Below are 24,501 nucleotides of genomic sequence, written 5' to 3'. Positions count from 1 at the left end.
GGGGTGGTACATGTACTGCTGCAGGGAGGGCATTATAGGTATTCCCAGCTCCAAAATCCTATCCCAATATGTAGGTGTAATAATATTGGAATATACCTCCAATTATAAATGTAGTATAGTTTTTCTGATTCACTTTCCTCATGTGCAGGGTTTGCAGGACCTTCGGTATCCATGGTTATAACAACTGATCCAGTGACAGTTAGCTTGTTGCTATAGGATGTAATCATGGATAACTAAGGTCCTGCACATAAGAAAAGAGACATGGCGAATCAGAAACTATGCGTTTATAATTGGAGGTAGTTGTTGTTGATGATATTTATTATCTACTACATATTGGGATAGGATCTTGGAGATGGGGATCACCCCTTTTAATTTATGTCTCCGGTACAGCAGCAGTCCCCAGGATCAGCACCTAGGGGAAAGCATTTTTAGCCCTGGGTGTCTGCAGTATTGCGCAACTGCTCCTTTAAATATAACCCCAAAATATATAAGTATTTCAGTGGAATGTATTTATTTATTTTTTAAAGCTGTACAAACCTAGAGAGCTCTGAGGATAAACTGATAAGCCTACAACTAGTTCATCCTATTTACAATGAACCCTGCTCAGATCTGGCAGCTTCTTAATAACTCGTCCAGCCTGTGGGGAAACGCTGCTCCATTGCAGGAATATGAGCTGTCAGTTAATTACAAGCTGGCCACGTTCATGGTGAAGTTATGTCGCCATACATTCATCTTGTTCTGCTAATAAATGAGCGCAAATCTATTAATTTAACAAATTTAAGGGGCTTGTAAAATTGTGGTAGAAAACTTGTTGTTTCCAGCGCTGGAACGATTAAAATGTCAAAATTGCTCAGGAAGCTACTTGCTGCATTAGATCTCCAAGTAAAAGCACTGATTTCAATTAACGTCTCTTCTTGTAATTCTGATTAACTCTTTACAAATTGCGCCCTCCCAATTAGAACCCGAATGTGTGTCCCAATTCTGCGAGTGGCTGTCCTGTGCAGTTGCCTTAGGTTCTATTCAGAGGTACATTGATATTGACAGTCAGCACTGTAGCTGCTATAGGGGCTGTCAGACAACAAAGTGAGTGGTGCATCCATAGAAGAACTGTAGAAGTCAAAGCTATCCTATGCCAAAACAAAGTCTGTTAGAAGTCTGGAGAAGCTGACTGATTACTCTTGCTGGAATTTGTCCGTGATCATGTCTAGGAATGTATATACCTGCTATATGTAATGGTATATATTATAGTTGCAACCATTGACTCTCATAGTGTATTAGATTATGGTATACTATACAACTTATAAGGGGTTTATGTTAATAGAAAAAAAGTAAAAAATTATTATTATTTTTTTAATACAGTTTGTGGTATCATGAGATAGATATGGAAAATGGCAGTGTGAGCAGCCTCTTCTTACCTTGGCAGCCCTGATATCTTCAGTTTTAGATCAGCTATACAGGGAGGACAGCAGTGTGAGCAGCCTCTTCTTACCTCGGCACCCCTGATATGTCCCGTGTCCCCCCTCGAGAAACCCATTTAAATAAGATAAGACTTGGGCCAAAGTGTCCTGCATTGGCTTATGTATAGTTGTGAATGTGTGAACATCTACTATATAATTGTCTAAGGGTCACTTCCGTCTGTCTGTCCTTCTGTCTGTCACGGTTATTCATTCGCTGATTGGTCTCGGCAGCTGCCTGTCATGGCTGCCGCGACCAATCAGCGACGGCCACATTCCGGAAGAAAATGGCCGCTCCTTACTCCCCGCAGTCAGTGCCCGTGGCCCGCATACTCCCCTCCGGTCACCGCTAACACAGGGTTAATGCCGGTGGTAACGGACAGCGTTATGCCGCGGGTAACGCACTCCATTACCGCCTCTATTAACCCTGTGTGTCCCCAACTTTTTACTATTGACACTGCCTATGCGGCATCAGTAGTAAAAAATGTAATGTTAAAAATAATAATAATAAAAAAAACCTGCTATACTCACCCTCCGTAGTCGCTCGCGCCGGCCGCCATCTTCCGTTGCAGGTTCCGGTGGCAAAGATGGTATGGGAGAAGGACCTGCCATGACGTCACGGTCATGTGACCGCGACGTCATCACAGGTCCTGCGCTCATACCAACCCTGGGACCGGAAGCTGCCGTGGACTACAAGGGGCCCTCGGAAAGGTGAGTATATGTTTATTTTTTATTTTTTAACCTGTGACAAACCTGGCTGGGCAATATACTACGTGGCTCTGTGCTGTATACTACGTCGTTGTGCAATATACTACGTGGCTCTGTGCTGTATGCTACGTCACTGGGCAATATACTAGGTGGCTGGGCAATATACTACGTGGCTGGGCAATATACTAGGTGGCTGGGCAATATACTAGGTGGCTGGGCAATATACTAGGTGGCTGGGCAATATACTAGGTGGCTGGGCAATATACTAGGTGGCTGGGCAATATACTAGGTGGCTGGGCAATATACTAGGTGGCTGGGCAATATACTAGGTGGCTGGGCAATATACTAGGTGGCTGGGCAATATACTAGGTGGCTGGGCAATATACTAGGTGGCTGGGCAATATACTAGGTGGCTGGGCAATATACTACGTGGACATGCATATTCTAGAATACCCGATGCGTTAGAATCGGGCCACCATCTAGTAACTCAATATTTCTCGTCGTGTTGGTTGTCATATATTTTCCAGAAACTGCTGTGAGACATTGTTGAATAAAGGCCAACAGATCGGGCACTTCATGTAGTTGTACTCCAGGTTTTCAACACAGTAACGGATCCCGCTCTCTTCATTCTAGATCCTGAACATCAAAGAGGAAATGGAAATCTAAAATATTTTGAGTATATCATGACAAAAGAGGACAATACATCAAGCACCACTGATTCTGATCCTGTAGTGCCAAAAACAAAGAAGGGTCGCCCCAAGGATCATTTACCGGAGAGGCAGAAGTATGAGATGTTGTGCCGTGGAGAGGGGGTTAAAATGGTAAGTGCTCTATGTATGGGGTACACTTAGATATGTATTCGGGTGCCAAGAAAATGCATGGTAAAAATTTAAGTAGCAAGCTTTTGAAGGTCTTGGCTCCTAATTTTGTTCCTTTTTGGTCATAGATATTTTATAATTTTCTTTTTTTAAGATTAGTTATCATTTACTGGTTGCTCAATGGCACATCATATTACAGTTTTAAATGTTTGTTTAGTATTTATCTTCATGCATATCCCGCGTTATGTATGGTATGTAATGCCGTTTACCGATCAGATTAATTGATTTTATATTTTGATCGGGGTTTCTGAACGTGGCGATACCAAATGTGTGGGTTTTTTTTACCCTTTAATTTTCAATGGGGCGAAAGGGGGGTGTTTTGAACTTTTAGCTTTTTTATAAATAGTACCGTATTTTCTGGTGTATAAGACGACCCCCAACTTTTCCATATAAAATATGGAATTTGGGATATACCCGCCGTATAAGACGGGGGTCATCTTATACGCCCAGTCATCTTATACGGCGTGTGGTTCCCAGGGTCTGGAGGAGAGGAGACTCTCCTTCAGGCCCTGGGATCCATATTCATGTAAAAAATAAAGAATAAAAATAAAAAATATGGATATACTCACCCCTCCGAAGGACCCTGGCTCTCAGCGCTGCGAACGTCTGCCTCCGGTCCTAAGAATGCAGTGAGTGAAGGACCTTCGATGACGTAGCGGTTACGTGAGCGGTCACCTGACCGTGACATCATCGAAGGAACGGAGGCAGACGATTGCAGCGCTGAGAGCCAGGGTCCTTCGGAGGGGTGAGTATATCCATATTTTTTATTTTTTACATGAATATGGATCCCAGGGCCTGAAGGAGATTCTCCTCTCCTCCAGATCCTGGGAACCACACGCCTTTTTGTGTGAAATAGATCACATAATCCTCATTTTATCTCCCTTCCCCAGACTCCCCGCCGACAGAAGAAGCTGTTCTGCCGCTACGACAATGGAAATAAGAGTCCCGTCTTCATTCTGTCTCCTACAAAGCTAGAAGATGAATGGGACAAACCTCACATTGTGCGATACCACGATATCATCTCCGATCTGGAGATTGAGAAAGTGAAGCAGCTTGCAAAACCACGAGTGAGTCCTCATTGCTTCTCTCTGAACCACTTTCTACTTCACTGTGGTATTTTCTTGTAGGCATCTGTTGCACCTTTGTGCTTCTTCAACTAGCGCCAAAATTTAGTTTGGGGTTTTGTTTTTTTCATAGAAATTTAATGATTCTATTAAGTCAGCAACATGGCAACTTCACCCACAGGTGACGTGGAGGCTGTAATGGTCTCAATTTTTGTGACACTCTCACTTGTTTGTGAAATTATTTTTTGCAAATTTGCACCAAAGGCGTTTGGTTTTTTTTTTTTTTTTTTTATATATATTACTGGATGGTTCAGGGGACACATAATTATACTTCTTAAAACCCTTTAGACACTGCAAGAGTCTGTTCACACACTGGCTTGTTTGACCACTGCGCTATTTTTCTCACCCCAGTCGCGCCATCGTTCTGGCTTTTCTTCTCCCATTCACATCAGTGTAGGAGAATGAGAAGTGGAAAGCGGCAGTGTGGCAGCCATTACCTCATCCGATTACCAGTGTGTGACCATATCCTTAACCTACATTTCAGGTGCTTATTATTTGAGTTGGGAAATTAATTTGTGGTATTTGACCTATTAGTTGCTATAAATGCCTGTCTTGCTAATATTTTAAAGGGAACCCGAGGCTATAGCCATGCTGCCTGAGCCACGAGCAGTATGGCTTTCTGTGAAATGCTTTGGTGTTTCAGAGAGAACCTAGTATGAAAAGTTGGCCGGGGACCATAGGTATAGATGAGACTGGTCCAGCACAAGCCCTGGGAGACTCTCCCCACACCATTCAGTTGACTGACTGATCTCTCCCTATGTAGACACGTGGGAGCGACCTGTCAATCATCTGGAGCATGCTGGGAGAAGTCAGGTCTCTCCCTGTAGTCTCCTGCGGTGTGTACTGAAGTGCTGTGGTGTTCCAGAGAAGAACATGTAGCTGTAATAGCGCAGACGGGCTCTGATTCATGCTGCTCATGGTTCAGGCAGAATGCATCGAGCAGGTTCCCTTTAAATCAGGAGCTTTGGTCATGACTTTTACATCTCCCATTTTTGGTGATTGTGGAAACATTTTGCTATTCTGATGTGGGGTTTCAAACTCCTTATAAACTGGTCACCAGGCCATTTCAGTCTGTAGTCTCCAAAATGTCTGGTGGTTCTGGTCCCTCACAGAAGACTCGTTCGCTGAGTAGTGAGTGGTTAATGGTATTTCATCTCACAAGGGTCAATGGCAAAAATACAAGCCTTATTGGAGATATCAAATGTGAGACATTAACGTTTCCTGCGCTTACAACATGACTTGCATCCAAAGGGCTTCTGATTGGTTGGGTGAATTTTAGTTTGTTTTTACAACTCTTGTGATTGGTTGGCTTCACAGTTGAGGCGAGCCACCATCTCCAACCCTATCACAGGAGTCCTGGAGACTGCTCACTACAGAATTAGTAAAAGGTAAGTCCGAAGTGCTTCATATCCCTATGTGCAATCCATTTCTTGGGCTTAGGTGCTTTTTTCTGTGCAAAGGAACTGAAGTATCGGGATTACTTTCCAGATAGATCAGTTTGATCTTCCGTCACAGCTGGTGCAGAGTTACTCAAACTTTTAGTTGGAATCTCTTGTGTTCTGGTGACATGCTACTAAATTGTTAATTATTACAAGGGTTTCATCATGCAGCCTCCTATATGGTTATCCTAAACAAATCCACAGTAACTCTTACTAAAAATTATGGAAAAATAATCTTCAGATACTAAAAGGATTGGTCTAAAACTCTGCACCACGAAGTGATCATTTCCGGTGTCTCTGATTAAAAAGCGAAAGGACATGTAATTGTAGACTGAATCATTGCTGCTGGATAGTATTACTGTATTGATAAGAATGGCTGCCTAGTCAGACTGAATTCACCCAGACCAATCAGAACCCCTAGCACGGCACGTATCATGCCTGCTCCCAAATTAAAGCATAGTCCTTTCTCTTTTTGTAGCTGAGACGGGCTACAGTGCATGACCCTCTGACAGGACAGTTGACCACTGCACAATACAGAGTTTCTAAGAGGTAAGGGAAAGCCCTGTGGGCATGTACATTGGATTCTTGGGGGAGAACAGATATCCAAACTCTTTTGACATCATGTTAAAAAAAAAAAAGGGAACTTTTCTTCTTTAATCAAGAAACTGGTGAATTTAAATGGGTTGTCTGGGACTTTTTTTTTTTTTTTATTCTTCCCTATAAGGCTAAGAACTTATAGGCAGTTAGTTACTAATTACTTGCCTGTTTGGCCCGTCATCAAACTCTGCCAACTTCAGGGCTGCCTCAGACTTCATTTGACCTCGAGTCAACAGAGCAGCTCTTCCTCTTCTTTTTTATTCTGTCTGCCGATGTCATGCTGATTGACATTTGGCTCCCTGCAGGTAGGTATCTGGCTGTCCGTCGACAGATCAGAAGCTGCACAGTTGTCTGTGACAGCTGAGTCGCCAGAGATCCGCGCCGGGCAGAACAGGCAGGTAGTTAGCAACTACCTGCCTGCAAGTTCTTGGCCCTATTGGGTAAATAAATGAATTCTTGGATAACCCCTTTAAGCATTGCTTCCATTTATCCACTTAAAAACCTTCAGGCACGCATCTCGCTTCATAAAATTTCTAATGTAGAATTATGCAAATTGCCTTTTCACAGAGAAAGAGGACTTGAACTCTATAGCACCACCTATTGGAAGTAGCGATCCTACAAGTCACAATCAACCCTTTAACGAGTCTTGCAATATGATTTGGGATAAAGGCCGAACCAGAATCTCAATATGCAGACACAGTGTTTCGGGCTATTGACCCTCATCAGTGCAAAGTATGAGAACTGATTTGGCTAGATGAGAGGCTCTGGACTGGGGTCTAAGGGGTAAGGCTTCTCCTTGTGGAGAGTGACATACTGGCCATACCGGCATCTTACATTTCCCAGAGGAGCATTGAGTGGTGAATAAGCCTCCTTACCTTGACATGCCTGAGCTGGTATGTCACTCTCCACAAGGAGAAATGTTACCACTTAGACCCTAATCTAGAACTAAATACCTAGTACTTTTATATTGTTTAGTAGTTTCATTCACTTGTGGCCTAAACAAGACCTTAAAGTAGGGACAAATTTAAATTCCTGCAGCGATTTACTTTTTCTCTATTGTCACCTACACAGGAGAAAATAATAGAAATGTCGTATCCAAATCAAGAATTACAACGTTTTTTTTTTTCCTTTTGGGGGAACTTGCTAGTTAGTAATGTCATGTAATTACAGCAGCCTTGCCACAAAGTCTGCCAGTGTTCAGGAATTTCCTGACACTAGTGGGGAGGAGTGGGAAGTGTGAGCTAGATGGCATGTAGAAGCCATGACAGTACCCGGGCTGCAGCTCCGTTACATCTGTAATATGACTGACCATGATAACCACTTCCGGTTAGTACATTGGGAAGAAAGAGCGGTCTAGAGGACAAACATCTGAGCATGGACAGGAAAGATTTCACAAAGTTTCTACGAGGATCTAAGAGCACTGCCACTTTAGTTTTGCACTGGCGGTACACTTTAGTTCCTGTAGCCTAGTTATCAAATACTCATTTCTGGGCCTCTGTGTTGGTAACAGTTTATCCAAGAGCCTGTATGTCTGCATCTTCATTCTCTTATGAGTACTAACCATAAAATATATGGCTACCCTCCTATGTCTAGCTATATATTCTATCGCTGACGCACAACTTGGGACTTCATTATTTATTTATTTTATAACACTTGAACTAACAACTCTTTTTATGACTTTTTTTTTTCTAATATGTAATATTAAATTACCTTAATGTTGTGTTTAAACAGTCTACATTATAGAGGTGAAAATAAGTATTTGATACACTGCTGACTTTTTGCCAGTTTTCCCACCTACAAAGGATGGAGAGGCCTGGAATTTTTTGTATTGTAGGCACACTTCAACTGTGAGTGACAGAATCTCAAAATATAAACCAGAAAATCACATTGTTTCTATAATTTTTACATACCGTATATATTCTAGTATAAGCTTAGATTTGCAGCGTGTTTTTTTAGGCTGAAAGTGCCCCTCTCGGCTTATATTCAAGTCATTGTCCCAGGGGGTCGGCGGGGGAGAGGGAGCGGCAGCTGTGACATACTCACCTGCTCCTGGCACGGTCCCTGCATCTCCGAGCGCTGACCGCTTCTTCCAGCGTTGAGCGGTCACATGGTACTGCTCATTACAGTAATGAATATGGACCTGACTCCGCTCCCATAGGGGTGGAGCCGCATATTCATTACTTTAATGAGCGGTAACGGTGACCGCTCAATACAGGAAGAAGCTGTCTGAGACCGGAGATGCAGGGACCGTGCCAGGAGCAGGTGAGTATAATGGGGACGGGGGGCACTGCACGATATTCACCAGTCCTTGTTCCGGCGCCGCTCCGTCTTCCGCGCCCTCTGCAGTGCCGCTCAGAGCAGAGGGCGCAATGACTTGGTTAGTCCGCGCCCTCTGCCTGAAAGTTAGTGCAGAGGACGTGGAAGACACAGCGGCGTCGGAACGAGGACCAGTGAATATTGCAAGCGCCGGGGGCCTGAGCGACGAGAGGTGAGTATGTTTTTTTTTTTTTTTTTTTTTTTTTTTTTTATAATCGCAGCAACAGCATATGGGGCAAATATCTCTATGGAGCATCTTATGGGGCCATAATCAACATTTGTGCAGCACTGTGTGGGGCAAATATCTCTATGGGGCCATAATCAACATTTGTGCAGCGTTATATGGGGCAAATATCTCTGGAGCACCTTATTGGGGCCATTATTAACCTTTGTGCAGCATTATATGGGGCATATTTTAATATGGAGCATCTTATGGGGCCCATCATGAACTGTATGGAGCATTATATGGGGCTCCTGATTCAATATGGATATTCAAAAACACTTAACCTACTGATATCTCAATTAATTTTACTTTTATTGGTATCTATTTTTAACATTTACCGGTAGCTGCTGCATTTTCCACCCTAGGCTTATACTAGAGTCATTAAGTTTTCCCAGTTTTTTGTGGCAAAATTAAGGGGGTCGGGTCAGCTTATACTCCAGTATATACGGTAATTTAAATGGCATAAAATAAGTATTTGATCACCCACCAACCAGCAAGAATTCTGGCTACCACAGACCCGTTAGTTTTTCTTTTAGGGTATGTGCACACGTAGTTTTGAGCTCTGCAGACTTTTCCGCAGTGGATTTGAGAAATCTGCAAGTAAAAGGCACTGCATTTTATCTGCGGATTTACCGCGGATTTTGTGCGGATTCCACCTGCGGTTTTACACCTGCGGATTCCTATTGAGGAGCAGGTGTAAGCCGCTGAGGAATCAGCGCAAAGAATTGACATGCTGCGGAATGTAACCCACAGCGTTTCTGCGCGTTTCTGCCACATGTGCACTGCGGATTGCGTTTTCCATAGGTTTACATGGTACTGTAAACGCCTGGAAAGCTGCTGCGGACCTGCGGCTGCAGATCCGCTGCGGATCCACAGCAGAATCCGCAACGTGTGCACATGGCCTTAGAAGCCCTCTACTCTGCACTCATTACCAGTATTAATTGCACCTTGTCACCTGTATAAAAGGTTCTTGTCAACACACAATCACGCCCCAACATCTCCACCATGGCCAAGACCAAAGATCTATCTAAGGACAAAATTGTAGACCTGCACATGGCTGGGATGGGCTGCATACAGGAGAATAGGCAACGAGCTTGGTGACAAGGCAACAACTGTTGACACAATATCATTATGAAATGGAAGAAACACAAAATGACTGTCAATCTTCCTTGGTGTGGGGCTCCATGCAAGATCTCGCCTCATGGGATAAGGATGATTCTGAGAAAGGTCTGGAATCAGCCCAGAACTACACGGGAGGACCTGGTCAATGATCTAAAGAGAGCTGGGACCACAGTCTCAAACATTGTCGTTAGTAACGCTCTATGCCGTCGTGGATTAAATTCCTGCAGGGCTTGTAAGGTCCCCTGCTCACACGAACACATGTCCAGGCCCGTTTGAAGTTTCACCAATGACCATCTGGATGATCCAGGGGAGGCATGGCAGAAGGTCATGTGGTCACATGAGACCAAAATAGATGAATAATGAGTAGGGTGCACTAAATTATGATACAATGAGACAGATAAATATCAAGGTGCTACAACTTGTATGGGGAACGAGATGCAAGCCAAAAGAGAAAAATGCAAATTCAAATGCAACGTGGACATTTGGTAAAATGTATAGCAACTTTTTTAAACACCAAGAGACATGCAGCAAAGAAATTAAAACCATCTAAAAAAATGTGCATAAGTAAACCATGATTTATCCAAAACTGCAGAGCACAATTGGAACAAGGCAACAATAGGGGGGAGTGAGTCGGGGTAAATACGTGAAACCTCAATGTGATATGTGCATGAACAAGGTAGGGTTTGCCCATATAATACTTATATAGAAGGATGTGGTGTATGCTTGTAAAGATACAAACATGCAAGAAGATGTGACATACATTCCAACCAGAGGGAAGTCAAAAGGGTATGCAGCGAATGCTGGACCTCCTGGGAGAAATAACCTGGGGAGTATGAGGACATGGGCCCAGAGATGATGTAAAGCAGGCATGTCAAACACGCGTCCCGCGGGCCGCATGCGGCCCTTTACAGGCATATCTGCGGCCCGCACAAAAGTCTCAAACTTTGTCTGTAAACACAAAGTTTGAGACTTTTGTGCGGGCCACAGATGCTCAAAACTTCACGATCAGCACTTCCAGCTCTTCATTCATTGGCCGACATCCCTGCATATGACCTGCTTACGTGATCAGCAGCCGACCAACTAGCTCCGTGTCAATCCATGACGTGTGTACTTTGGTCGGCTGCTGATCACGTAAGCAGGTCATATGCAGGGATGTGGGCCAATGAATGAAGAGCCGGAAGTGCTGATCGCGCGTTTTGTACTGCTGCGGCTCACGTTGCTGCTGATCACCATCAGGAAGGCTGAGAGTGACGGATACTGTGACTGAGGAAGAAGGGACAAAAGTCCAAGTAAGTGAGTGGCCCTCCTGTACACAGGCTTTCCCAGGTCATGTGTGCGTGTCTGTAAGCTCCTCTCCTTGTATAAGAGGGTTAACATTTATCCTATTATCGGTAATATTAGTGTTATTTAACCGTTAACCCCTTCCCGACCTTTGACGTCACATAGGCGTCATGAAAGTCGGTGCCAATCCGACCCATGACGCCTATGTGGCGTCATGGAAAGATCGCGTTCCTGCAGATCGGGTGAAAGGGTTAACTCCCATTTCACCCGATCTACAGGGACAGGGGGAGTGGTAGTTTAGCCCAGGGGGGTGGCTTCACCCCCCCATGGCTACGATCGCTCTGATTGGCAGTTTCACTTTCAACAGCCAATCAGAGCGATTCGTAATATTTCACCTATTAAAACTGGTGAAATATTACAATCCAGCCATGGCCGATGCTGCAATATCATCGGCCATGGCTGGAAACACTGATGTGCCCCCCACCGATCGCCCCCCCCCCCCCCAGTCCTCCGATCGATGCACCGCCCTGTCCTGTGCTCTGCTCCCCCCGTGCTCTTGTCCGCTCCCCCCGTGCTCCAATCCCGCCCCCCGTGCTCCAATCCCACCCCCCGTGCTCCAATCACCCCCCCTGTGCTCCGATCCACCCCCCCATGCTCCGTTCCACCCCCCCCCCCCACGCTCCGATCCACCCCCCCATGCTCCGATCCCCCCCGTGCTCCCCCCCACCCCATCATACTTACCGATCCTGCCTGGGTCCGTCCGTCTTCTCCAAGGGGCGCCGCCATCTTCCAAAATGGCGGGCGCATGCGCAGTGCGCCCGCCGAATCTGCCGGCTGGCAGATTCGTTCCAAAGTGCATTTTGATCACTGAGAGATTATATCAGTGATCAAAATAAAAAAAATAATAAATGACCCCCCCCCCCCCCTTTGTCACCCCCATAGGTAGGGACAATAAAAAAAAAAATAAATAATTTTTTTTTTTCCCCCCACTAAGGTTAGAATAGGGTTAGGGTTTCGGTATGTGCACACGTATTCTGGTCCTCTGCGGATTTTTCCGCTGCGGATTTAATAAATCCGCAGTGCTAAACCGCTGCGGATTTATGGCGGATTTACCGCGTTTTTTCTGCGCATTTCACTGCGGTTTTACAACTGCGATTTTCTATTGGAGCAGTTGTAAAACCGCTGCGGAATCCGCAGAAAGAAGTGACATGCTGCAGAATGTAAACCGCTGCGTTTCCGTGCAGTTTTTCCGCAGCATGTGTACAGCGATTTTTTTTTTTTTTTGTTTCCCATAGGTTTACATTGAACTGTAAACTCATGGGAAACTGCTGCGGATCCGTTTTTAATTGCTGTATTTTTGTTGAATATAATAGTTGCTGTTGTTCACTGCAAATATATGTTGCTGTTACATTCATATCTTGTTTTCATTGACTGCTGTTAAAATACGTGTGCGGCCCTCGCAACAACCTCTTGTTACTCATGTGGCCCTCGGGGTACCCCGAGTTTGACATGCCTGCACTACAGGATGCAGCCAGCCCATATGTTGGCAACACAGGGGCAAAATACTAAATAGACAGCCACTCACCACATAGCCATTCATGAAGAAGGTGACTGCTTAGTATACATTTGCACAATAAAGGCCTGTATAGGACGCTGTTCACATTTTTCTGCTGTTTTTTTTTAATCAAAGAAGCGAGCAGAAAAAAAAGCATCTATGCAACTTTGTCAGGGGTCGTCAAGGGAGCACGCCATTAGGACCATTTCACATTGACTAGATTTTGTTTCCATATTTTATAAACTTGTCAGAACGTCTTGCATGACATTCTCCAGAGCCTCCTGCCATGTATGATGTAATGGCCAACACTAGGCAGGCATTGCTCTGAAATGTGTGCTTTATGGTACAAAGTAATCTTCATCTGCATGTAGCTTCTTACAGAGGTTTTTCATTTCAATTTTTTTTTTTTTTTTTTTAACATTCCTGACCACAGCCAAGTCTGTGAATGACAAATACACCCTTGTTTGTAAGTTACTGTGCCTTCTGCAGTTACGTGGCAATTCATGATGGCGTCTACCCAATATCCACCAAGCTTATTCTTAATGAGCCAGGGCAGCCTGTGAGGTGTCATGTACAGTATACACAACTGCTGGCACTTGAGGATTTCTCACTTTCCAGAAGGGTCACTGTAATTTTATGACTGTACAAAAGGATATTTTTACCTTGGCCCATTCTGTAACCTCGTTCTATGCAGAAAAACAGGGAAGAAGTGGGGAGGAGGTCTCTGGTTTGGCTGGTGTGAGGACACAGATATACTGCTTCTATATACATGGCAGTTAACCGATCCAGAATTAATAAGTTATTGCAGTTCCAGCAAATAAAAATAATACATTTGTAAAATACAAAGTATACTACTTTCAACTATTCTGTTCTTTCTGTATCAGTTTCTCATAGTATTCTTGATCTCACCTTGAATTAATTCAAGAACACCTTTTACTTTTCACTTTTATTCTTTATCCATTAGAAAAGAAAAATCTGGCCCTGTAATGGAGGCACGGGCAGCTCCTTATAGCCCTAATGATCCCTGGACCTGTGTGTATGTCCCACCTGGGACCAGCCTATGTCCTGGTACCCCCACTTTTGGTTTGGTGGGATGGTTTACATAAGCATCACACCTTTTTGCCCTGGGATGCAGTTTGTCAGGATAATGTGTGAAAATTTGAGACAGTTGATCAGTATAAAACAAACTCCTATATAGAAAAGAAATACCAGAAATAATGACCTTATATAGTCAATGAATATACCGTAACTACAAAATATAACCCTCAAAAAATATTCATCAGACCAAAATGTTTAAAAACAAACTATCAATTTTATTATAACAGAATCACAATTATATCACCACAACAATTCATATGCTTGAAATCTTTATTATATTGACAAGAAAAAATAATTAAAAGCAATTACAGTAATAAAATTTGTTAAATGTATCTACAGGTCCTTCTCAAAAAATTAGCATATAGTGTTAAATTTCATTATTTACCATAATGTAATGATTACAATTAAACTTTCATATATTATAGATTCATTATCCACCAACTGAAATTTGTCAGGTCTTTTATTGTTTTAATACTGATGATTTTGGCATACAACTCCTGATAACCCAAAAAACCTGTCTCAATAAATTAGCATATCAAGAAAAGGTTCTCTAAACGACCTATTACCCTAATCTTCTGAATCAACTAATTAACTCTAAACACATGCAAAAGATACCTGAGGCTTTTATAAACTCCCTGCCTGGTTCATTACTCAAAACCCCCATCATGGGTAAGACTAGCGACCTGACAGATGTCAAGAAGGCCATCATTGACACCCTCAAGCAAGAGGGTAAGACCCAGAAAGAAATTTCTCAACAAATAGGCTGTTCCCAGAGTGCTGTATCAAGGCACCTCAATGGTAAGTCTGTTGGAAGGAAACAATGTGGCAGAAAACGCTGTACAACGAGAAGAGGAGACTGGACCCTGAGGAAGATTGTGGAGAAGGACCGATTCCAGACCTTGGGGAACCTGAGGAAGCAATGGACTGAGTCTGGTGTGGAAACATCCAGAGCCACCGTGCACAGGCGTGTGCAGGAAATGGGCTACAGGTGCCGCATTCCCCAGGTAAAGCCACTTTTGAGCTACAGAGAAGCAGCACTGGACTGTTGCTAAGTGGTCCCAAGTACTTTTTTCTGATGAAAGCAAATTTTGCATGTCATTCGGAAATCAAGGTGCCAGAGTCTGGAGGAAGACTGGGGAGAAGGAAATGCCAAAATGCCTGAAGTCCAGTGTCAAGTACCCACAGTCAGTGATGGTGTGGGGTGCCATGTCAGCTGCTGGTGTTGGTCCACTGTGTTTCATCAAGGGCAGGGTCAATGCAGCTAGCTATCAGGAGATTTTGGAGCACTTCATGCTTCCATCGGCTGAAATGCTTTATGGAGATGAAGATTTCATTTTTCAGCACGACCTGGCACCTGCTCACAGTGCCAAAACCACTGGTAAATGGTTTACTGACCATGGTATTACTGTGCTCAATTGGCCTGCCAACTCTCCTGACCTGAACCCCATAGAGAATCTGTGGGATATTGTGAAGAGAAAGTTGAGAGACGCAAGACCCAACACTCTGGATGAGCTTAAGGCCGCTATTGAAGCATCCTGGGCCTCCATAACATCTCAGCAGTGTCACAGGCTGATTGCCTCCATGCCACGCCGCATTGAAGCAGTCATTTCTGCCAAAGGATTCCCGACCAAGTATTGAGTGCATAACTGAACATTATTATTTGATGGTTTTTTTGTTTGTTATTAAAAAACACTTTTATTTGATTGGATGGGTGAAATATGCTAATTTATTGAGACAGGTTTTTTGGGTTATCAGGAGTTGTATGCCAAAATCATCAGTATTAAAACAATAAAAGACCTGACAAATTTCAGTTGGTGGATAATGAATCTATAATATATGAAAGTTTAATTGTAATCATTACATTATGGTAAATAATGAAATTTAACACTATATGCTAATTTTTTGAGAAGGACCTGTAAAACATAAATGTGTATATATATCTCCTGTAAATGCGGTTTGTGGAGATCAAAATTTGTTGAAACCTATGTATGGGCAGGGTATACCCAAAACTGATTGGCACAAATAATATAAATAATAAGAATATATGCAATATTATAATAGAATTAATTGGCAGCAATAAATAATTCATATAAAATACTAGATGGCAGCCCGATTCTAAAGAATCGGGAGTCTAGAATCCATATATACTTTATTTATTCAAATGTAAGAATAATACAATTAATAAATAATAGTAAGAAAGAACAAAAATAATAGGCAGTATATGGAGAAAACACCAAACAAAAGTTCAAAATTGGTGTGAAAATGTCACTGAACCACTTCACAACTAAATATATATAGTTTTGGTAAATGGTATTATCATTTTTTTGACGAAATTCGGCAGGAGCTTGAAGAGCAACGTCACTGGGCCCGCCTCCACGCAGTAGAAACTTGCTGAGGTAAAAATTCAAAAATCACACCAAAATGGCGGGCGGAGTGTGTCACAGTACGGCACGTTTCTGATTGGTCGCTCGCAGCAGGCGGCAACCAATCAGACACTGGACACTGTTGACGTCACTTATCTCCGGACATTAGCTCCGGACATTAGCTCCGGACATTAGCTCCGGACAAAGCCACGGAAGTTGGCACAAATTGCAGGAAGTAGTATTCTAGGCAATTATATATTAGATGTGATCATATATATAAAAAAATTAAAATATAAAAATAAAGCAAATCCAGTGGTAAAAACTGTGTAATATAATTTATCCCAATTAATATAATCAAAAGTGCCAAGTGCAAATTCCTCAAAATACTATTACTTTGTGTTACACATTTGAATCTAGTTTTGCATGTAAATGCATAAATCCAAAGAATATCACCAAAAATATAGTTATACCCAAGATCACAATTGCTGCCAATATAAAGTACCCATGAAAATTAGTGCAATATACCAACCAGTATCAGGACGCCGCTGCCCCGCACACACCACTCCAACGTACGTTTCGCTTGCTGCTTCGATCAGTATGCCAGTATGTGCATTGAAGGTCAGAAGGGTTTTCTGGTTTTAAAATCTGTTCACAACCTGTGCAGTTTGGGTTAATAAACTAACCTCTTTGCTCACTTTTCCCGGGTCCAGTGCGATCTTTGGAGCTGCACGTGGTGTTTGCCTGCAGGGCTGACGTCACATCGATGGCACTGCAGCCAATCGGAGAGCTCAGCGAGTCATGACGTCAACTTAGCCGTTTAGCTCAAAACCCTGGGAGCAGCGGCAGTAAGGCAGTGTATTTAAGGCAAACTATGTCGGCACTGAGGGTTTTTCTGAAATGCTTTTCAAAGATGACTTAAATTGGAAAATGTTTTAACTTTTCAATCTACAAAACATTAGTCTGTCAAAACCCTTTGAACTAGGGTTACACAACCTGTCTTGGTCTATGACCCTACTGTAGAGTTCTCAGGGCCAGAATGAAACTTCTGAAAGGATCAGCCTGAAATGTCTCTAAGCTGAGCTTCCATTTCTGTGACTCCCTTTTACCAGGAAACTTGAGATTTCATCTTCTGTTTGGCACTCCAGAAACGTGGCTGGCCGTGTACATAGATATCTCAATGGTAGTCTGTGGGAGTCCTAGAAACCGATGAGTGATATTCTACAGTGGGGAGACTGTGAGTTCTTCTTCTCCCCCTAGGGCTAGCATCTGATTATTGGTCACCGCACTCTCATTTGACCATCCAGACCTTTAGGGCTTTGAACCTTTCCTTTTTTTTTTTTTTGAGGCCTATCATAAGCATAGACCATTTAATACAAACTTCTTCATTGTGGCAGGATGTTTCACTTCTATCTACTCCTGTCTAGATCATTAGGTTTACTGCAGTAAGGCATGATTGTTAGCTTCTCGTTGGGAGATTGTCCCATGAATACTGTATGCTTACACTATTACAGGCAGCCAGCATCCCATGGCTCGGCCATGTGCGTTGTGGTGATGGTTCTCGAATGCAGAGTAACCGGCCTACTCGTCTACAGTCCTGTGTATGCGGAGCAGCATTGCTGACCTGTCTCCAGGGCACTAAATCACTAGCGCTGTGCATGTTCAATGAGGCTAAACTTAAGAGCTGTACAACTCGTCTGTATCAGACTAGAATACTAATCCATGCCCATGTGCTTCCATTTACACCAGTGCTTGGCTGTCTAGCTATGAGGACCCTGTCATTGCTCGCATTAATTCAAGAATACAAGAATTAACAGGTCTAGATATGTCCACTGCAGAGGAACTACAGGTATGTTGATGAAAATGTTTAAAAGGATTTACTGTGATGATAAAAAATTGTAAAAAAAAAAAAAAAGTACCCTTGGCTTGTGCAAGCTTCCTGCAGCTGTTCAATCAGCTATTGTTCCCAATTGTCCCCTTGTTGTGCAATATGTGTTTATTCAGAAATTGCCACAAACGCGTTCATGCAGTCTTGTATCTGCAGGTGCACACACAAGATTCATAAAGATCAGTCTCTTGCACATGTCATTGTGTATCTTGTATTCCTTGGCGTTCATTACATATGAGACATGTGGTGCATGCTGTAAACACACAATGAGGCCAAGAACAAACTAAGAATGCTAAATGATCTTTTATCTTCCTTATTTTTAAGGATGCCTTTTTCGCGATTATTTTTTAGTATAACTGCAGATTTTAGTCTCGATGCTTGCACAGTAAAGATTTGCCACCTTTCCTCTGTGTAGAGGAAATAGTGTAGAGGATGCCCGGTGTCATTGCTGCAGGCCTAGATGTGAAAAGCTCATTAGAAAGATTTCTGTATTGTCCCTTCATATGCATAGTGGTACAATTACTAGGGATGAGCGGACCCGAAGATGTTTGGGTTTGGCCAAACTGTAGTCAAAATTTGGTTCGGTCATTAGAATTTGACCCCGAACCCAGTAGAAATCAATGGGGACTGGAACGTTAGGGATTTAAAATGGCTGTAAAATGATTGTAGTAAGGGCTAGGGGGCTGTAAAATGAGGGTAAGAACAGGAAAATTGCAATGCAGACAAATGTGGATAGGGAAATTATTTACAATAACACAGAATAAAAAATAATAATCTGGAGCCAGGAGGCAGAGGTCCAAGTGGAGGTGAAAGAGGCTGAGGAGGAGGTAGCCACCACCAGCCAGATGCTGTGGTGTTTTCCACATTTCGGCCAGGCTAACTCTCCCTTCCAGGGTGACGCCTGTGCCCCAGATGTGTTGGCGACTTCCTCCTCCTCCTCCTCAGCCTTGTTCTTTCACTGAGCCCCCTGTCAGGTGGGGATGCCATCAGTAGTTTGGTCTACTAGCGTGTGCTTATATTCCCGCATGCACAGTCTCTCCAGCATATGCAAAGTGGCGTTCCACCTTGTGGGTACGTCGCATATAAGTTGGTGAGCGGGAAGGCAGGAGTGACGCCCGCAGCAGGGTGAGGATGCCTAAAGCGCACACAGATGGCCTGCACTTCCAGCGGCAGCTCTGACCTATCGAGGTAACTATTTCCGGAAGCTCTGCACCACCAAATTCAGCACATGCACCAGTCAAGGGATGTGCATCAAACCAGCTAGGCCCAGAACTGCCACGCAGCCGTTCAGCAAACTTAATTTGGCACCAAACCCAAACAGTAAAACGGACTTCCAGAAAAGTTTGTGTTCGGCATCGGACTCTAGATGTCTTGTATAAACCGAAACTTTACAGTTTGTGTTTGCTCATCCCTAACAATTACAGCTTGGTTGTGCTTTCAATAGAATCGCTTGTATGAACAATAGGAGCAGTTTTAGTGTGTGGTGGGAAATTGCATATTCATTGGAGGGTGGGGGACATATAAACTACTTTCTGATAGGTCTGTCTGGCTTGTTTCACACCTATTCAGATTTAGGGTAGAGGATCAATTTGCTGGTTATGGACAGTTCTGATGCAAGGGCCCCATATGTCTGACCTATCCTGTAAAAAAAAAAAAAAACCTTTCACTGTTCTGCATGTTACTCGCCTCCTGCTGAATTCCATGTTCAGAACTGTTCCTAAAGATTCAACGTGGGGAATGTAACACAAAAGTCTATCCATTCTCATTCGTCACTGTGTTCTTCTCATAGGTGGCCAACTATGGTGTTGGAGGCCAATATGAGCCCCACTTTGATTTTGGAAGGGTAAGTGTATCTTTTAGAGGACAGATAAATATTCCCATGTATTGTTTTCTTTATCTCTTTCAGGTGGCAAATTATGGCATGGGAGGACAATATGAACCCCACTTTGACTTTGCACGGGCAAGTAACGCTCTGGGGTCCTGCAAGCGGCACTTCCATCTTCGGGCTCTGATTACTGCAATAGCTTGTGGTATTCACTAGAGCTGAAGCCGATGGGACTGCTGGTTTCAGTGATACCACCATACTTGTGTGTCAGCATAAATCTTAATATTGGTCATTTAATCTGTCTCAGTAGAGCAATTTCTAAAACCACCAAGAATAAAATGGATAAATAATAGTCAAAATGCTGACAAAGCCTTTATGGTTGTTGCATTTGGACGAATGCATTTGTAGTCATTAATTTTTCTCGATTGAACTTGTGGTGGTTTTCTAGAATGGGATTAGATTTTGTGAACAATACATCAGTCGAAGTTTAGACTATTTCTTCTTTCTGTTTGGACGTAGTACATTGATGCTAATCCTTAATTAATGTGAAAAGTGTTTGTCTGAGCATGTATCTGAACGTCCGTAACCCGATTACTGTATAAACCACATGTCCGTACATCCTGGATGCTAAATCATTCTTCATATTTTCCAATGATGCAGTGAGTGCATGATGCTCGGAAAACTGCGCAAAAAAGCTGCTGGTCCACTAACCTATTCTTATGTGTTCCACAGAAAGACGAACCGGATGCTTTTAAAGAGCTTGGTACAGGCAACAGAATTGCCACCTGGTTGTTTTATGTAAGTTGCTAGTCTGTTTATCCATGATGGCAGCAGGCTGTAGGTCTGTAAGTGCCAGTTGCACCACGTGCCGTGCCTCCATACTGCATACACCTGTGGGCCACTTATGTGGAAGCACAATAGTGTTGCGTGACTATGGCCTTTATATTACAGCCCCCACCTTATGGATATCTTTTGATTGTTTAAGGGGTTGTCTAAAATTGAGCGCAAAATCTGCAGTCATACTGTGTGAATGTAGATTACTGAATCATGATCGCACGCAGTGCACACTCTGGATTTCTCAGTATTGCCGCTGTGAGCTGTTACATGACCACATGGACGCCATTTGTATCTGTGATCACGGGCCGTCTAGGCTCAACCAATGTCTCTCAATAGAAGTGAATTGAGAGAATTAGAACACGTCTTGTCGGCACATGACTGTATATCACATCCGTGCAGTCGTGTGACCACCCACTCGCACTAGCAATATCGGGGGGTTCAAATCAGCGCGCACAGAGCACACTGTCACAGAAGGCTGCAGGCACATACAGTAACTGCAGACTTTGCTCTCAAACCTGGACACTCTTTATTTTTCTATCGGGTTGTGTGAATAGGCCACTAATTGCCATGTGGCTATATAGGCCCGGCTAAATGGGCCTTAAAGTGTATCCCTAAGCTTAGCATACATATGGTCATATGTGTTTGTCTTGTCCTTAAATTTCATTTTCACCTGTAAAATCTTTCTATATCTGTAATCTGTCCATACAATGTACTTGCAGATGAGTGACGTGGCAGCAGGTGGCGCTACAGTCTTTCCCGAAGTAGGAGCTGCAGTCTACCCTAAAAAGGTATCCTGGGCCATGAATACTTTAGTGTCTGTGCATCTCACTAAGGATTACACATCATTAAAGAAAAGGGATATCTTTGTATCACAACGCCAATTAAAGTCCGATGGATCAATGGTTTCAGAATTATAGGTTTTTTCAGCATGGTGTATAGAAAAAGAAGACTGTCCAAATTTATTTCTCACGTCAGCTCTTGGCTAGTTTCGTGGCACGTGTTTTTTTTTTTTTTTTTTTTCTTCTTTTGTTTCCCCTTATCCCCACTACCCCCCAATAATTAGCACAAAATATCAGAACGGACCTTGGGGGTGGTGGGCACCCCCAAGGTCCATTCTGATATTTTGTGCTAATTATTGTATTTAAGGCAGCACCACCTGGCGTTTGTCTGTACACTCAGGCGCAAAATGCACACACAACAGTATAGAATGCTTTACAGAGTAACCGTCATTTTAATTTTTATTTCTTAAATCAATAGTGCACATGAGAATCCGAAATTTTGTAATACAAATTATGAGAAAAATCTGCAAGGACTGATCATTGAATGAATACAGATTTTACTCGTAAATTAAACATTTTTTTTTTTTTTTTTTAAATGAAGATCGATTACGACATTACTGAGATAGCAGCAGTAACGGTCATCTCCTACCTCAGTAATGTCGTAATCGGTCTTCATTGAATACAGATTGTACCTGAAAATTCAGCATTTCATAAAGGAATATTCATCAGTCCTGGCAGAGAAAGAAGCAGATAAAGTTGTGCATTTTCACATATATTATTGATTGAAATAAGGCTTTAAATTTAATTATAGTATGTATATATGTATGATCTGTATCCAAAATAATAAACCTGCTGGTAATTGTGTTTCTTTGCAGGGAACAGCAGTTTTCTGGTATAACCTTTTTGAAAGTGGAGAAGGAGATTACAGCACAAGGCATGCGGCGTGCCCAGTTTTAGTTGGCAGTAAATGGGGTGAGTATGGACTACATATGTCAGGAGAGTATTGTGTTAATTGACAGCAGGTATGTGTCCCAGTTGTAAAAGAAGACACCTTATTGAACTTTTACCGTGGTTTCATTTCATTTTTTTATACATTGAAAAGTTTAGATCTACATAGCCATATGAGGACTTGGTTTTGTTTTTTTTTGTTAATTTTTGTAGCCCAAGGTCATATGAAGTTTTATAAAATGTTACCTTGATATCCGCGATCTGATGTTTTATTCCACATAAATCCCTGTTTTTCTTGTAAATGAATTGCTCAGGGCTGTGGTCAGGACACTTTTTCATAGGAGCACTGTCATGACAGACATAGGGGTCTTCAGCAGATCTTTTGGCCATCATGGCAACCCACCGGCATCCCGTGATTGAGTGAGTCACTGGGGTGCCAATGGGCGGTTAGAACAGTGCCCCAGGCCATGCGCTATAAATGTAGTGGTTAACCTGTTAAATGCTGGTGTCAACATCTAACAGCCGCAGGCGGAGCGTCGTTTCACTCGCGGCTGTCAGAGGCTGCAGCCAACATGACGTATTAGTATGTTGGTAAGGGGTTAGAAAAACAAGTTTGTGTGGGGGCAGACTTTTTTTTTTTTTTTGTAATAAGCTATTAAAAAAATAATTTCTATTGATTTATGGAGAAACAAAATTGTAAATTAAAATGTGACAATTTGCTTTGGTTTACTGTCATGTATAATCACAAATTTCTTTATATTTCAGTATCGAATAAATGGATCCATGAGCGTGGGCAGGAGTTCCGAAGGCCGTGTAAATTGTCAGAATTGGAATGATCCAAACCTACGTTTTGTGAAATAGGAACATGTCTCAGCCACAAAGCTCTCCAGACTGTGCTTTGCCCAGGTTGCTAGCAATGAACTCCAAAGCTGTAGTCCCAGAAATCTCGGGGAAAGGATCATTTGTGGAGGACACGCTTCATTATTTGTATTAAATCCTTGGAAGTGGAAAATCTGCACAAATTGCTAGTATGCATGGATTACAACTGGAGCCACGCAACACAATTCCAAGTCAGAAGGCGGATCTTTACCTGCCCCAAACTCCTCACCTCTGTGATCTGTGGTCCCAAGAAAATAATAATCTTACTGAAATGTTTGTTTATTGGCCACATGTTTGGTGCAGGGTTTTATGTTTATTCCTTGTTATAAATTCTAACTTGGCATTTAGGTAAAATTTGTTATACAGTCATGAGATATATTGATTTTTTTTTTCTCCTTGAAAATTATTGCATTTAGTATTTGACTAAACCAAGCAAACAATTAAATGTAGATTTAAAATATCCCAAATCCAGCTACCGGTTACAAATGATTCAGTTAATTTTGTATTTAAAGGGAACCTGTCACCCCGTTTTTTCAGATTGAGATAAAAATACTGTTAAATAGGGCCTGCGCTGTGCGTTACAATGGTGTAAGTAGTGTACCCTGATTCCCCACCTATGCTGCGAAATACATTACCAAAGTCGCCGTTTTCGCCTGTCAATCAGGCTGGTCAGGTCAGGTGGGCGTGGTGACATCGCTGTTTCTTCCCCAGCTTTCCGTTGGTGGCGTAGTGGTGTGCGCATGTCCAAGTGCCCGAACCCACTGTGCGCAGGTGAAGAAAAAGCGCGCGATCTGCGCTATTACCCTTGTCATCGGTGGGGGCGGCCATCTTCCTGAGGCCGCGCGTGCGCAGATGGAGTTTGTATCTCGGCTTCAGGAAAATGGCCGCCGCGATCTCCATCTGCTCACGCGCGGCCTCAGGAAGATGGCCGCCCCCACCGATGACAAGGGTAATAGCGCAGATCGCGCGCTTTTTCTTCACCTGCGCACAGTGGGTTCGGGCACTTGGACATGCGCACACCACTACGCCACCAACAGAAAGCTGGTGAAGAAACAGCGATGTCACCACGCCCACCTGACCTGACCAGCCTGATTGACAGGCGAAAACGGCGACTTTGGTAATGTATTTCGCAGCATAGGTGGGGAATCAGGGTACACTACATACACTATTGTAACGCACAGCGCAGGCCC

At 43.0% G+C, this 24,501-nt stretch overlaps 1 protein-coding gene across 4 annotated transcripts in view; it reads left to right on the top strand.

Annotated features, from left to right (window-relative positions):
* P4HA1 (prolyl 4-hydroxylase subunit alpha 1) overlaps positions 1 to 23,775 on the top strand; it is a 70,450-nt gene extending 46,675 nt beyond the window's left edge. The window contains exons 7-15 of one of the 4 annotated variants that reach the window (XM_069753332.1): positions 2,796 to 2,983; positions 3,931 to 4,107; positions 5,482 to 5,552; positions 17,905 to 18,004; positions 19,950 to 20,003; positions 20,601 to 20,666; positions 21,425 to 21,493; positions 22,360 to 22,456; positions 23,198 to 23,775. In XM_069753332.1, the coding sequence (XP_069609433.1) occupies positions 2,796 to 2,983; positions 3,931 to 4,107; positions 5,482 to 5,552; positions 17,905 to 18,004; positions 19,950 to 20,003; positions 20,601 to 20,666; positions 21,425 to 21,493; positions 22,360 to 22,456; positions 23,198 to 23,268 (893 nt within the window). In that variant the 3' untranslated portion in view covers positions 23,269 to 23,775. Of the gene's footprint in view, positions 1 to 2,795; positions 2,984 to 3,930; positions 4,108 to 5,481; positions 5,553 to 6,081; positions 6,153 to 17,904; positions 18,005 to 19,832; positions 19,887 to 19,949; positions 20,004 to 20,600; positions 20,667 to 21,424; positions 21,494 to 22,359; positions 22,457 to 23,197 lie in introns of all 4 variants that reach the window. The other 3 variants (XM_069753333.1, XM_069753335.1, XM_069753334.1) reach the window with 3 other exon arrangements.
* The last annotated feature ends 726 nt before the right edge of the window (positions 23,776 to 24,501 follow it).

The sequence above is a fragment of the Ranitomeya imitator genome, chromosome 2, assembly GCF_032444005.1.
Source record: "Ranitomeya imitator isolate aRanImi1 chromosome 2, aRanImi1.pri, whole genome shotgun sequence".
NCBI classification, from domain to species: domain Eukaryota; kingdom Metazoa; phylum Chordata; class Amphibia; order Anura; family Dendrobatidae; genus Ranitomeya; species Ranitomeya imitator.
The sequence above is the reverse complement of the archived record's forward strand: the minus strand, read 5'-3'. Positions and strand labels throughout refer to the sequence as shown.